The 13,823-nt window shown below is 40.8% G+C and overlaps 1 protein-coding gene across 2 annotated transcripts in view; it reads left to right on the top strand.

The window, feature by feature from the left end:
- The window catches only part of ZFYVE26 (zinc finger FYVE-type containing 26), a 269,914-nt gene that overhangs the window by 159,197 nt on the left and 96,894 nt on the right, over positions 1 to 13,823 (top strand). The window contains exons 24-26 of one of the 2 annotated variants that reach the window (XM_029598857.1): positions 4,218 to 4,394; positions 5,085 to 5,337; positions 11,400 to 11,498. In XM_029598857.1, coding sequence (XP_029454717.1) covers positions 4,218 to 4,394; positions 5,085 to 5,337; positions 11,400 to 11,498 — 529 coding nt within the window. The remainder of the gene's footprint in view (positions 1 to 4,217; positions 4,395 to 5,084; positions 5,338 to 11,399; positions 11,499 to 13,823) is intronic. The other variant, XM_029598858.1, reaches the window with a different exon arrangement.

Genomic DNA, 13,823 nt, shown 5'->3' with positions numbered 1-13,823 from the left:
CAGCTTCTTCACGTTCTAAGGCATCGACATCTTCCTCCTCGGTGCCGGAGAAAGACTGGACCGAGCATCGGGAAAAACAGTCACCGCCATCGACGTGAGCCTTCTTCCGATGCCGCTACCAAAAAGCCATCGACATCGGCATCGACAGAACCACCGGCCGAGAAGTCCTGGGGAGAAGGGGCCCCATCCCTCTCTGGACCCAGGATACCAAGGCGTTCCCCACTGTCCTTGCTGGGAACCAAGACTCCACTGATACATGTGGACCCTCCGGCAACGCCTTCCGAGCCTCCAACCCCGGTGGCTGTGCTGTCAACGCCAGCCTTCCAGGAGGAATTGGACCGGATGGTCCAAGAGGCAGTACACCAGGCACTTCGGGGATTCCAATCTCCACCGGCACGGCTCCCATGCCAACACCCAAACCGATGCCCACCTTGCTGGCTCCGCTTCTTGAGCGCCTGGATGCCTTAATCGGTGCATTGCCATCGGTGCCTGCCCCTTCCATGCAATCGGCACCTCCAAGACCACCGACACCGAACCTATTCTGTTGTCCTTAGATGAGGAACAAATTTTACCGATGCCGGAACCGGTTCCAGGACCATCGGGTCTGTTGCCTCCCTGACGTCCATCAAAAGCACCGATTCCATCGATGCCATCACCATCCTCGGTGCCTCCACCTTTCCCATCTGTACCACCACCAGATCTGGCTGGATTTGGACCCGTACCTCCATCTGAAGAGCCACATGGTGCTGGAGATACACCATATGACCCCTGGGGTGATGATTCTTCTGACACTCAGGACTCGGATGAACTCCTATCAGAGCCTTCACTCCCAGAAGAACACCGCAGCTCCCTCCTGAAGACCTCACATTTACAAACTTCATTAAGGAGATGTCTGAAACCATCCCTTTTAAACTGCAAACTGAGGAGGATGCCAGGTATAAGATGTTTGAAGTACTACATTTTGTGGATGCCCCTAAGAAGATGATGGCATTTCCAGTACATGAAGTCCTCCTTGATTTTTTACAACGCACCTGGGAACACCCTGACACAGTTCCACTAGTGAACAGAAAAACTGATGCTACCTATCTGGTCCAGTCAGCTCCGGGGTTTCAAAAAAGCCAACTGCCCCATCAATCTGTGGTCGTTGAGTCTGCCCAGAAGAAAGCAAAGAGATCCCGGGCTCCTTCTTCTGCCCCTCCAGGTAAAGAACAGAGATCCTTGGACTCCTTCAGACGGAGAGTCTTCCACGGTTCTATGCTGATAGCACGTATAGCAGCTTATCAGCTATATATGACTCAGTACTCAAGGAATCTTTGGAAGAAAGTCCAAGAATTCTCTGAAATCCTACCAGATGAATATCAGGAAGGACTTACTTCAATCCTTCAAAAAGGACTCAATGCTAGAAAGCATGAAGTGAGGGCAGCTTATGACATCTTTGAAATTGCTTCAAGAGTATCTGCATAAAGAGAATAATTTATGCATATAATATGTCAATATAATAACTTTATTGATATCACAAAATATAAAATCACATCTCTTACTAGACAATGTTAAAACTCACTAACCATTACATACACACCTACCATTCATACTATTAAAAAACTAACACCTGAAAACATTGTGACATTACATACATTTATCAATACGTTTCTTTAATACATATTTTTATCCATGTGTACAATATGTACTCCACTATTTATTACTTATTCTTGATTATCTATTACCCGGTAAATCCACAAGCCTTAAACTGATTATCTCATCAAACGTGTTTGAAATATATATTTTATATCGCAAAATATTCAAGTTTCTCCTCAATAATTTTTCTCTTAAATTCCTTTGCACACCACGGTATCTCCCGATCCGATCAGGCTCTTCTCCAAGTCGCTTTTACAAAGAACAATATTCCTCCTGGTCCGTCCAATCCGTCCTTGTTTCACCCCCTACCCGGTGCTTCCTCAGGGACTCGCCAATGTAACAGGTACCGACTCCCCACCTACTCCCAAAAGACATAAAACCATGTTTAGACATCCCTATGGCTTATCAATGTCTTAAACCCGTGAATTTTCAAAAAGGCTCCAAACTAACCTTCAAGTACCCCAGCCGTCTCGCAAACGATATTAAACTTCAAACCTCCTTTTTATCAATATCCATTAACATCAGTGTATTACTTCATGTTTATAATCCATCTCTCTAAAAATCAAACAGGCAGCTACCATGAATATGAGATCTTTTTATCCAGACAGAAAAATTACCACACACCCCCTACCCATACGAAGTACTCACCATTCAACCGGAACCAACAGGTATCACATGTCAAAGAACGTCATAGCGTCAAGTCACTTCCTCCTACTTATATATACCAATCCATCAATACTTAATTCAATCAGAAAATGAAAGACCTCCCAAATTCCAAACACCTACATACCAATTAGCAAAAATGCGTTCCATTCTATAGGGCCATTTAAGCACCCGGGGGAGACAGCACCCCATTTAAAAATAAAACGCTGTTCAATCCATCTCAGCATCGACGATAAATCACCCCCATTAGGTAAATACACCTTCTTGATAACAAAAATTTTTATGTCATCCAATGTGTGAGCATACTCAACCCAATGATCAACTAAAGGTGCATTCACCTTAACAGATCTAATCCTACTTCTATGTTCAATAATTCGCAATCGGAATGCTCTAATAGTTTGACCAATATACACTAGCCCACACAGGCATACAATTGCATAAATAACCCCACTCGTATCACACGAGAACAATTCTGGCAACCTATAAGGATATTTCAAAATAGAATATTGGAATTCTTTAAGCAGCAGGGCATGTTTACACACAGAGCAGGCACCACATATGGTTTGGCCATGCTCTTGATCAACCTGTCCCTTCAATCTATGAAATTTCAATTGGCCCCCTAAATTCTGCCTTTTTTTACTGCAAAAATGGGTCTTTCAATAAATGCAGATATAGATGATAACATATGCCAGTGTTTTAAAATACTGGCCTTAATATCATTAGTCCTAGACAAGTACGGGATGGAACAAATAATTCTCGAAGGGGCTTGTTTATCATATTGTATTAGAAGGTTGTCCCTATTTGCATATAGTGCCCTTTTATAAGCTTTTTTCACAATGGATTTGGTGTAACCACGAGCTATAAAACGATCAATTAATTTCTGAGCTTGAATTTTATATTCTGGAACCGACATACACAATCTTCTATATCTCAAAAATTGGCCAGTAGGAATGTTATCACATGGATGGAATGTTATCACATAGGATGGAAACTACGATAGTGAAGTAAAGTATTTCTGTCATATCTTTCTGTACACAGTGGTCACTAATCTATCATCTTGTGTGTATATATACTGACATATCCAGAAAAGTCACCGATCTTCTATCCCATGTACACGTGAATTTTAAATTGGGGTCACTCAAATCTAGTTCTTCCAAAAACATATTTAACCCTTCAACAGATCCCTGCGAAATAAAAAACAATACGTCATCAATAAACCATTTCCAAGTGATAACATGAGAGAATCATTCAGACCCATAAATCACTTTCTCCTCGAAAGATGATACATACAAGCAAGCTGTACTCTGTGCTGCTGGTGATCCCATTGGGATTCCTTTGGTCTGTAAATACATTCTTGTATCAGAACAGAAGATATTACATGTAAGTACAATTTCAGCTATTTGTAACAAGAATTGTAACCTCCTGGCTGAGAGATCCATTTTCATAAGTTCTATCTTAATGACTTGAAATGCCTCCATTTGGGGAATGTTGGTATAAATGGAAACAATATCTGCTGTTACTAATATCCAATCATCCGAAACCGGAGGTAATATTGCTAACTGATTAATAAAGTCAGTTGGGTTCACTTATATTTTATTATTTTATTTTTCACTCATACTTTTGCTACAAACGAGACTGAAGGGGGACCCCTGCTGGATGTAGGTTTGGTGGCATGCTAAGCATGCTCAGTGTGCCAGTCAAAGTTCTAGAAACTTTGACAAAATTGTTCCGTGATTGGGCTCCATCCTGATGATGTACCCACATGTGAGGACTAACATCCTGCTGTCCTGGGAGAACACCTGTTACAGGTAAGCAACTCTGCTTTATATGATAGTGTGCCTGTTTTTATTTAGGTGATAGCTATTATGTATCACATTGTTCTTTAGATTGCCTGTGCATTGTTTACTTTCTCTTTATAGCTATTACTAAGGATAGGGGACTCTGATATGCGACTTGCTGTAAGCTTGGAATCTCTGGACCAGCACCCAGGCATGGCTACATGTCATTTTTTAGCTGATTACCTCATTGGTCACTTCCACAAAGACCTATTAGCTACACGACTTAATGAAATACAGGCAGTATCCATAGGATCAAAGGTAAGCAAAAACTCTAGCTGGGCCAAAACCTGTCTACTTGGTTGGAAAGGGCAATTGATATTAAATTAGGGTAATAAATAAGGCACGTTAAATGTATACATATATATATAAAATGTCTTATAAATAAAAATATATGTGATATAACATACCAGTATTCTATGCATAAGAGTACTTTTGTGGATTCATGTGGTATTGACAAGCATAGTTGGTGCCTATTAGGAAAAGCAGAGATGGGGAGTGTAAGATTTGGAGAAGGACTAGAGAGGTTTGTAATGTGAAGAAGGGAATCCCAAGCAAGGGTGCAGCAATGGAGAAAGACCTGCCACCAGGCTCAAAGATTGCTAATGGTATTGAGAAGACAGTACATAGGAGGAGAAAGGAGTAAAACAAGATATATTCACAAACTATATGAACTGGACTCTTAAAAGGACAGGAATCTTAGGAAAAATTCAGTGAGGATGAAGAAAATGTCATGTATGAGTGGAGAAAAAGTTGGGCAGCTACTTTCTGAAAATCGGAATCTGATTGAAAGGAAAGCCATAGAACAGTATGTTGTGGCAGTGTAAATGAGAAGAGAAACATTTTCACAGAAGCACATGACAGATGTATGATGTGGTGCAGATGTGAGAGATGGGCGTGGAAGCTGAGGGGTATGTTTATTATTTTTCCCTCCTGTCTTATTCCTTCGAGATGCTGATGGTGCTTCCTGAATCAGCTTGTGCAGACTATGAACATCTGGCCTCCAGACCTCTCCTTATTTTGGAGCAGCTCCTCATGAACATGAAAGTTGATTGGGCTGCTATTGCCGTGCAAATGCTATACCAGCTTCTAGCTGGGCAGGAAGCTGGTTTCACTACAGAAGATATAGACAATTTGCTAACCACTTATGCAGGAAAAGCGCTGGACTTCCCTGACTTGTACAGAGAGCGAGAGAGAAGACCAGGTGATTAGAGATTAAGAGATTTTTTGTTTGTTTGTTTGTTTTTTCTTGTAGCAGTTTACTTGAGGGGACCTGACTTCAAGAACCCTAACCTGTGCCTTCCTTCTTTGCCTCCATTTTCTCTCTTACTATTATTATTACTAATTGCACTCCTCCATACTCCTCCCTTTGAGTACCTGAAGCAGTTTGCAGACCCAGCTTTGCCTATGTGTATGTCATTTTTGTATCATTGTGTATATAGCCCAGGCCACTCTCCTGTGCGCGCGATTCAGTAACTTAATTTATTTAAATTAGGGCCCGCGGTAAAAAGAGGTGCTAGGGACACTTGCGCGTCCCTAGTGCCTCTTTTTTGACTGAAGCGGCAGCTGTCAGCGAGTTTGACAGCCGATGCTCAATTGTGTTGGTTCTCAAACCTGCTGACAGCCACGGGTTCAGAAACCAGACGCTGGCAAAATTGAGAGTCCGGTTTTCAAGCCGCGGGTCCATTTTAAATTTTTTTTTAAAACTTTTTTTAACTTTTGGGGCCTCCGACTTAATATCGCCATGATATTAAGTCGGAGGGTGCACAGAAAAGCAGTTTTTACTGTGCACTTTCCCGGCTTTTCTGTGCACTTCCCTGGCGCCGGCAGAAATTAATGCCTACCTTTGGGTAGACGCTAATTTCTTAAAGTAACATGTGCGGCTTGGCTGGGAATATCGCGTGGGAATGACTAATAGGGCCATCAACATGCATTTGCATGTTGCAGGTGCTATTAGTCTCGGGGGGGTTGGACGTGTGTTTTTGACGCGCTATTACCCCTTACTGAATAAGGGGTAAAGCTAGCACATCAAAAACGCGCGTCCAAATGCCGGTTAACAGTGCGCTCCACTGGAGCGCACTGTACTGTATCGGCCTGTTGGTAAGGTATTGTGCTACTCTCCACACTCATCTATCTTGCTTAATTTTAATTTCCATACAATTTTCTTGATGAATTTTAAAGCAAACTGAGATTTCCAAGAAAGCATAGCTAAGAACCTTCTTTCTGTCCTCAGTAGAAAAGATCAGAGAAATTATCTTGACTTTTCAAGGTTGTTTTTATTCTGGGCTTGAGTTATTTGTCTGAGCTCAGCAAGGGGATAAGAAATGTCAACTATGCAGGGAAGTCAGGAGTAGAATTAGGATAGTAGCTTTCATTATCTGTCCACTCTGATTACAATCAAGTGACCACCATATAGTGTTAATCATGCCACTGATCCCTCCTGTTGAGGTTATTGTAGCAACCCTTTACTAGAACTTCAGCCAGGGACCACCTCTCTATTTATTATGAATGTTTGTTTTAGAAAATTAACAGGGCAAGAATAAAAATAATAGTTATGTTGAGAATAAGAACAAAAAAACCCCCCCTTCACTGGGCTCAGTCTGCAGCATTCTGCATTGCAGTATCAACGAGCCAGGCTCAGAACCTTCTGTCTAGTTGCAGTAATGCTCATTGGTACCCCGAAGGTAAACCTGCCTGGGGAAAGCTGAGATTGCTAAAGGATCGAGGGGAAAATAAACCCAGAATTTAATAATTGGAAGCTTCTAATGGTTTAATTCACTTTGTAACACTATATGAAATGATACTGGCTATCTACTATTTAATAGAATTTGTTGGACCCTATAGCCTCATTTTTGTAAAAATTGATGTTCTTGGTCCCAGTCTACCCTGCAGTCTGGGGATCTGCAGATTGGCTGATTTTATGTTTATGTATATAAATCAATCAGCAATTCTGAAGAACTGGACTTGGTGGGGTGGGAAGGAAGGTGGGTTCTCAGTATGCCCTTATTTATAGATATAAGACTTCTCTTGCATGGTAGTCACGGCCGCGAATGTGGATGCTAAAAATCCGTTGCCTACTCAGGTTGGGGCTCATTCCACTAGGCCTGGGACAGTGTCATGGGCGGAGGTTAGTTTGTTGTCTCCTGTCGATATCTGCCGAGCTGCAGCGTGGTCCTCCTTACATACTTTTTCCAGGTTTTATTGTCTGGATGTGCAGGCCCAGGTGGATGCAGCCTTTGCACATGTGATGTTGACTGGACCGTGGGCAGCCTCCCACTCTGTTGGGGAGTAGCTATGGTACATCCCACTGGTCCTGAGTATCTGTCTACGCACTAGGAAATGGAGAAATTACTTACTTGATAATTTTGTTTTCCTTAGTGTAGACAGATGGACTCAGCTTCCCACCCTCAGCTGCTGCATGAGTCTGTCAATAATCCTCCTGTGGGGATATGGATCCCAAGGAATTACTGGTAATTGTTCGTCCTGTCCCTAACTTGGGATACCAAGCATGAGTTCAGTGTTTCTTGTTGGTTTACTACAGTTCTGGTTGCCTGTTTCTAATCATGTTTTAATCAAGTTTTTTGCTAGTCTGTCCACAGTTGCTTTTGAAAAGAATACTGGCAGTCTGGGGGTCACTGCAGGACTGTGATGTCAGCTTGCTCTGTCTCCATCTGCTGGCAGGGGAACATAAACCCACTAGTCCTGAGTCCATCTGTCTACACTAAGAAAAACAAAATTGTTAGATAAGTAATTTCTCCAGTAGAGGGACAGAGGCAGGCAAGGCAAAAGGCACCTTTATGAAGAAAAAGACAGAAAACTAAAGAAAGTGGAGAAAGAAAGTTATGAAAAGCTGAGGTAAGATTTTAAATGGAGAAAAGAATGAAAGAAAAGCAAAAATGAATAATATACCCAGACACCCATCAGGAAGGTTAGAAAACAACTTGGCTGCAATCCAGGAACTTTACTGTTGAGTTAAGAGTAGCTCATTGAGTTTGGGTATCACTATCTTATTACATTATGAAATCTGGTGGCCAAACTAGTTTTCATCTGAAATTTTCTGCTGCAATGAGGCTATAATGTTGTACTAAGATGTAGGACTGAGCCCCTGAAACCTCACACCATGTTTTATCCTGCGCTAGCTCTGTAGGCCAGTTTCCTTTTGCATGTGTGTGTTTGTTATAATTTATATTAACAAACTAAGCTTTTTTTCTTTATCACTTAACATTCCTTCAATAATACAGAATGTCAATTTTCCCTTGCCTCTCACCTCTAAAGGGAGGACTTTTTAAGTATGATGAATAGTTCTGCCTTCTGAAATGTACACGGGCATGGGGCCTTCAGTATTTAATTATTTGTAATCCTCTGTTCTTTGTCTGTGACCATTACTATTATATGTGACTCATGGTTCTTTCTTCAGTGAAGAAAGGAGCTTTAGTGAAATGTTTGTTCTTTGTTAGATTAAAGGGGAGCCCAGCTCGCCTGCAAAGCAATAACTATGTCATGGCAGATAACTATCAATATATTTGGCAATTTGTTACTGACCTACTTAATGTATGTTCTAGGCAAGATTCAATAGTATAAAAATCCATCGTTGTCTAATGCAAGGAAAAAATTCTACACAATTGAAATGGAGATAATGCATAGCAGAACTAAGCGAGAGTGGTTAAAAACAAGACATGATGGCAGAAAAAGACCAGACTGGATAGACTGTCATGGTGTCTTTCTGCTGTCAAGTTTCTGTTTCTAAGCTTATAAAACTCTTGGCCAATCCTAGTGACAACTTTTGCCACCAGAGCCTGGGATAACTTTTTACAAAATCTTTTATTTCACAGTTATGCTGTTTTTAGTAGTGATGTTAAAATTATGAGGGACAAGACCCTCTGGGCCAGATATAGTATGCATTTTTCTCCTAGATGCAAATTGTGAGAAACCTCTTAGTGAATTACCTTGAATTAATTTTGTAAGTTCAATTTCAAGAAAGTACAAATTCTAAAAATGATTTTATATTAATTAAGCATTCCTCATTCTGTAAAATTATTAGAAAAATACCTCCTGTGTATTAAATGGTTTGTGGTAGCATTCTTTTTCTCTTCTCCAGGCCTCCATCTTCAACATTACAGTAAGTTTGAAGATGGAGGTGATTTGTATTCTTTGTGGTAGTTCACCCCAGATAACATAAAATCAGCATAGCACAGCACATAGTTTGTGATGGTATGGAAGTCTGGCCCCAGATTTCAAAGGTCTGTGTATATTTCCTGGATTTGTTTTTTGATTATACTGTTTAAAAAAAAAAAAAAAAAAAGCAACTGAGACTGATGGCTTTCCCTCAGTATTTACTTTCTTGCTCTTTTCCTGGGGAAATTCTGTGCGATTCCCCCACAGAATTTTAGTTACCATGTTGAATTTGAGCAGCTTTTGGGCCAAAAGGAGCAAAAGTCACTGAGGTTCTCACACTTCTCTCTTCTGCACCACCAGCCAGCCAGTTCCTTATCAGCTTGCTTTGCTGCTGGGAGTCAGACCCACACTGCCCCTGGAATAGCTATGGCTTACAGCATCGTGCAGCTCTCACTAATATGGTGCCTGTACTCTCGTGCTGATATCATGGTTTCAGCCTCGCCAGACTGTGAAAGCAGTGTGAGAGTACAGGCATCATGCCCCTCAAACTCGCTGAGAATCGCATGGTGCTGGAAGGCAGCAGGAGGCTTGGTGGCACTGTGGGATTGACTGCTAGTGGTGGAATAAGGTAGGAGGAAACCAACAGTTGGTTGGGGGAAAAAGAGTGTTGGGGTAAGGGGGGGACAAGCTAGGGATGCTGTTTGGGTGGGTCTGTATATGTAGGCGAGCTGGGGATGGGGAAATCTAGTGGGGATGAGTGGTATATTGCATTATGGTTAGGGCAGCACTTCTCAGACCTGTCTTGAGCACCCCCACAGTAAGTTGGATTTTCAAGATATCCACAATGAATATGCATATGAGAAATCTGCATGCCTTGGAGATCCAACTTATGCACATTAATCTCATGCATATTTGTCGTGAATATTTGAAAACCTGACTTGCTGCAGGGACTCCAGAGCAGGTATGGGAAGCCTTTGGTTAGAGCTTTTTTTTTTTGTGGATTTTTAAATTCTGGCAGTCTGTAAAGCCTGAGAGGAACTCTGCGCTGCTAGCAGTGCTGTCTTCTTATTGCTAGTATTTGTGGCAACAACCACAAATACCACTGTGTTGTCGCCAGTATTGACAGCTGTACAAAGCTGGCACTATCTGCAGCTTGGATCTCTTGGGGTCTACAGATTGCCAAATTGAAATCTCAGAAAACCTGAAGCCCTAACCATAAGGCAATAGAGCACTCATCCCTATCCTACTTTGTCTTGATTGAGGCACATAGGAAAGAAACTAGCCTTGTTTTTATGAAACCCATTACAAATGAACCAAATCTATGTAGTCTGTTTTCATAATGGCACATTTTAACGGGGTTTGGGTGCATTAGGGAGATAATATGCTTCTAAGTTTGGGACTGGTGAGGGGTGACGTGATAATAGTCCATTAAGGGATGAATCAGAATATGATGAGGTAAAATAAAATAAAAAAAATAATTAAAAAAAATCAAGGTGAGAGCGTTTTAATCCAGACTTCTATCATTTCCTAAGAACATAAGAAATTGCCATGCTGGGTCAGACCAAGGGTCCATCAAGCCCAGCATCCTGTTTCCAACAGAGGCCAAACCAGGCCACAAGAACCTGGCAATTACCCAAACACTAAGAAGATCCCCTGCTACTGATACAATTAATAGCAGTGGCCATTCCCTAAGTAAACTTGATTAATAGCAGTTAATGGCCTTCTCCTCCAAGAACTTGCTGGCTATGGGAATATCATTCTTGTCATATGCTGCATTGTGTTATCACTTTGTTTTTAATTATGTTGTGAGCCTCCTTGAGCACTGGTAGAATGGTTAGTTCTAAGTCTAAAAATAAAACAAATGTATTACAACATTTCCATTTAATAAAAAATAATCAGTTTGGTGTGTTTCTCCATACACAGTTTGTGCTGTTTTGTTTTTTTTTAATTCTGTTCAGATGTAATCTGTATCTGCCATGACCTAGCAGTGACTTTGCTGTTAGTGTGCTGTTAACATTCATGTTTCATTTATTATCCTGGACATTATCGCACATGCTGATCTACTAACCATTGTGTGCTGTGTTCTCTGTTGTAGTCTTCTTCCAAGTAGATGAATGCATGACTGTTTTATCTGCTATTTCCTCTACCCAGAATCTGTGACTCGTCTCCCAGAAAACCTCAGTCAGGCATCAGAGCCAGATACCTTGTCAATAGCATCATCATCAGAACAGTCTACTCTCTCTTTTCCTGGTAAGGAGAGAGCTAACTCCATTACCAAAGAAGAACAGTTTCCATAGTGACAAAGGCTAACATTTCCATGTTGCCAGGTTATAGACCATAGTTTTATATTTTGTGTGTAAGCTAAAGTGAACCTCAAGTCTTTGCTCTGCAGATAGGGATGAATAAAATGTTGATATTGTTCTTTTATAAGAAAAGGAAAAGGTGTGCTTTAGTTCTTTCTAAAAAGTGCACAAACACAAAACAAAAGCTTTAATGAAACTTTGCAAAGTGTTTTGCCCTAAGGCTGGAGGGACAAACCAGTCTGAATGAGGATTGAAAGAGTCACTTAATATGTAACAATGAGTTCCTCATTCTGATTGGGTTGTCCCTCCCAATGCAGCCTTAGGGCAAAACACATACCGTATCGGTGAACCTATTGTTTTTTTTATTATGTTGCAAAGTTTCATTAAAGTTTTTGGACTTTTTAGAAGGAATTAAAGCACCTCTTTTTCTTTGTATATTGAATGCAGTTTTTGTTTTTTTCCACTCTTTGGTTTAGGGGGTTTTTTTTGTTTCTGTTTGGGGATTTTTTTTGTTTTTTAACATTTCCCAAGAGTTTATGCTGGATGTTTTCTTTGTTTTGAAGAAAATGTGATGAAACGAATGGGAAAAATGTGTCCCCCCCATTTTAGGGATGCCACTTTCACATTGGCTTCTGGAAGATGGCTGATACAGGGGGCCCATCTCGTCTGGTTACGTAGAGATTGCAGACTCCAGGTAGTTGGTGCTTTAGTCTGTGCGTTCTCCAAGAAATTAGATGGTTAGTCACCAAAATAAAAGAACACTGGCAAAAAATCAGTCTGCTCAGCGAGTACAAATTAGTTAGTTTTTTTTTAAAGATAATGATAATTTCTATATATTTCCTTTCCTCTCCCTTCCCTCTTTTGTTGGGGGGGAGAGGTTGCCATTCATGTACTCAGCACATTTTTCTCCCTCATTTCTTCTTCTTTTCCATCTTATTTTTTCCTTGAAGTTTTATTACTGCTGTGAATGGGGTAAAAATGACAGAAGGCTGAAAGTATTTTACTTTACATCAGTTGGTAAAAAATGACTTGGAAATATAGGAGAATATACGTTTTGTTCTTATTTTAAGTAAGTGAACCTCCTGGAAATCTGTGGGAACATGTGTAAATACTGCTTTTTGTTGATCCTTGTGTATGGAGCAGACCATGTGTCTTGATATAAAATCTTTTTCATTTACTTGGAAAATGGCCTAGCTGAGCTGCTGTTGCACCTTATTCTGCAACAGCTCAAGTTAAATATTAAAAGGAATGCTGCCATTAACATGTCTCCATGGGGGGGGGAGTCTGTGAGAGAGGTCAGTCTGTGAAGGGCAGACATTTAACATAGCAGAGACTATACGGAGGAAGGAAGCTGATCACAAGTATTCATTTATCTAGCGCCCTATAATAATAATTTGTCCCGGTGCCAATAAAGCTGTCAGAGTTGGGAGAAGAAAGGAGCAGCTCCTGAAAGTTGGAAGACTGAATGCTTTCTCGGCAGAGGTTAGGCATGGAAGAAAGGCCCTTCCCTACCTCCAAATGCTTCCTGTGTGTGCAGCAGAGAGAGAGCTTCACCACTGTTCCAGTGGATAGCATGGTCCATTCATGATAACATGGGAAGATTTGTTTAAAAGTATGCTAAAAGGGAGAGTTCATGTCTTATAGCACCTAAAATATTGGAAAACAAGTTTATATCTCCTTTATCACTGTGATATTCTTGGTCATGGGCAAGCTACCTTTATCATCCTGTCCCCCATTGTTTCTTCTCCCTCCCCCCCCCCCCCCCCAACCAGAAGCTCTTATGCAGTGCAAGTGCCAGAAATGTGAATTTGTATCAACCATGTAGAAGTGACTCTGGGTATTCTGAACATTTAACTTGTAATCTGCATGATGATAATCTAAAAATACAAAGTTATTAATGACTTGTTGTTTGCCACAAAAAAAAGTAAATAGAGTACTTTCTTTACTCTTGATATGTTTGTCATCGTTGTACATGACACTATAAAATTGCATAGCAGGAGACTTAGTCATTACAGAATGATTAAGGGAAGCCCACAGAGAATTGTGATCACCTTGTGATCAAACAGTTGTGAGTGGCATAGAATTATTTATTTATTTAGATTTATATTCTGCTTTTCACACTATTTCAGCACTTCAAAGTGGATCACATTCAGGTACTGTAGGTATTTCCCTATCCCCAGAGGGCTTACAATTTAAGTTTGTACCTGAGGCAATTTCAAAGCAAAGAAAACTCAAGTTTTCTGCTTTAACCACTAGGCTACTGTAATCTTTA

The sequence above is a fragment of the Rhinatrema bivittatum genome, chromosome 4 (genome assembly GCF_901001135.1).
Source record: "Rhinatrema bivittatum chromosome 4, aRhiBiv1.1, whole genome shotgun sequence".
Lineage (NCBI taxonomy): Eukaryota > Metazoa > Chordata > Amphibia > Gymnophiona > Rhinatrematidae > Rhinatrema > Rhinatrema bivittatum.
The sequence above is the reverse complement of the archived record's forward strand: the minus strand, read 5'-3'. Positions and strand labels throughout refer to the sequence as shown.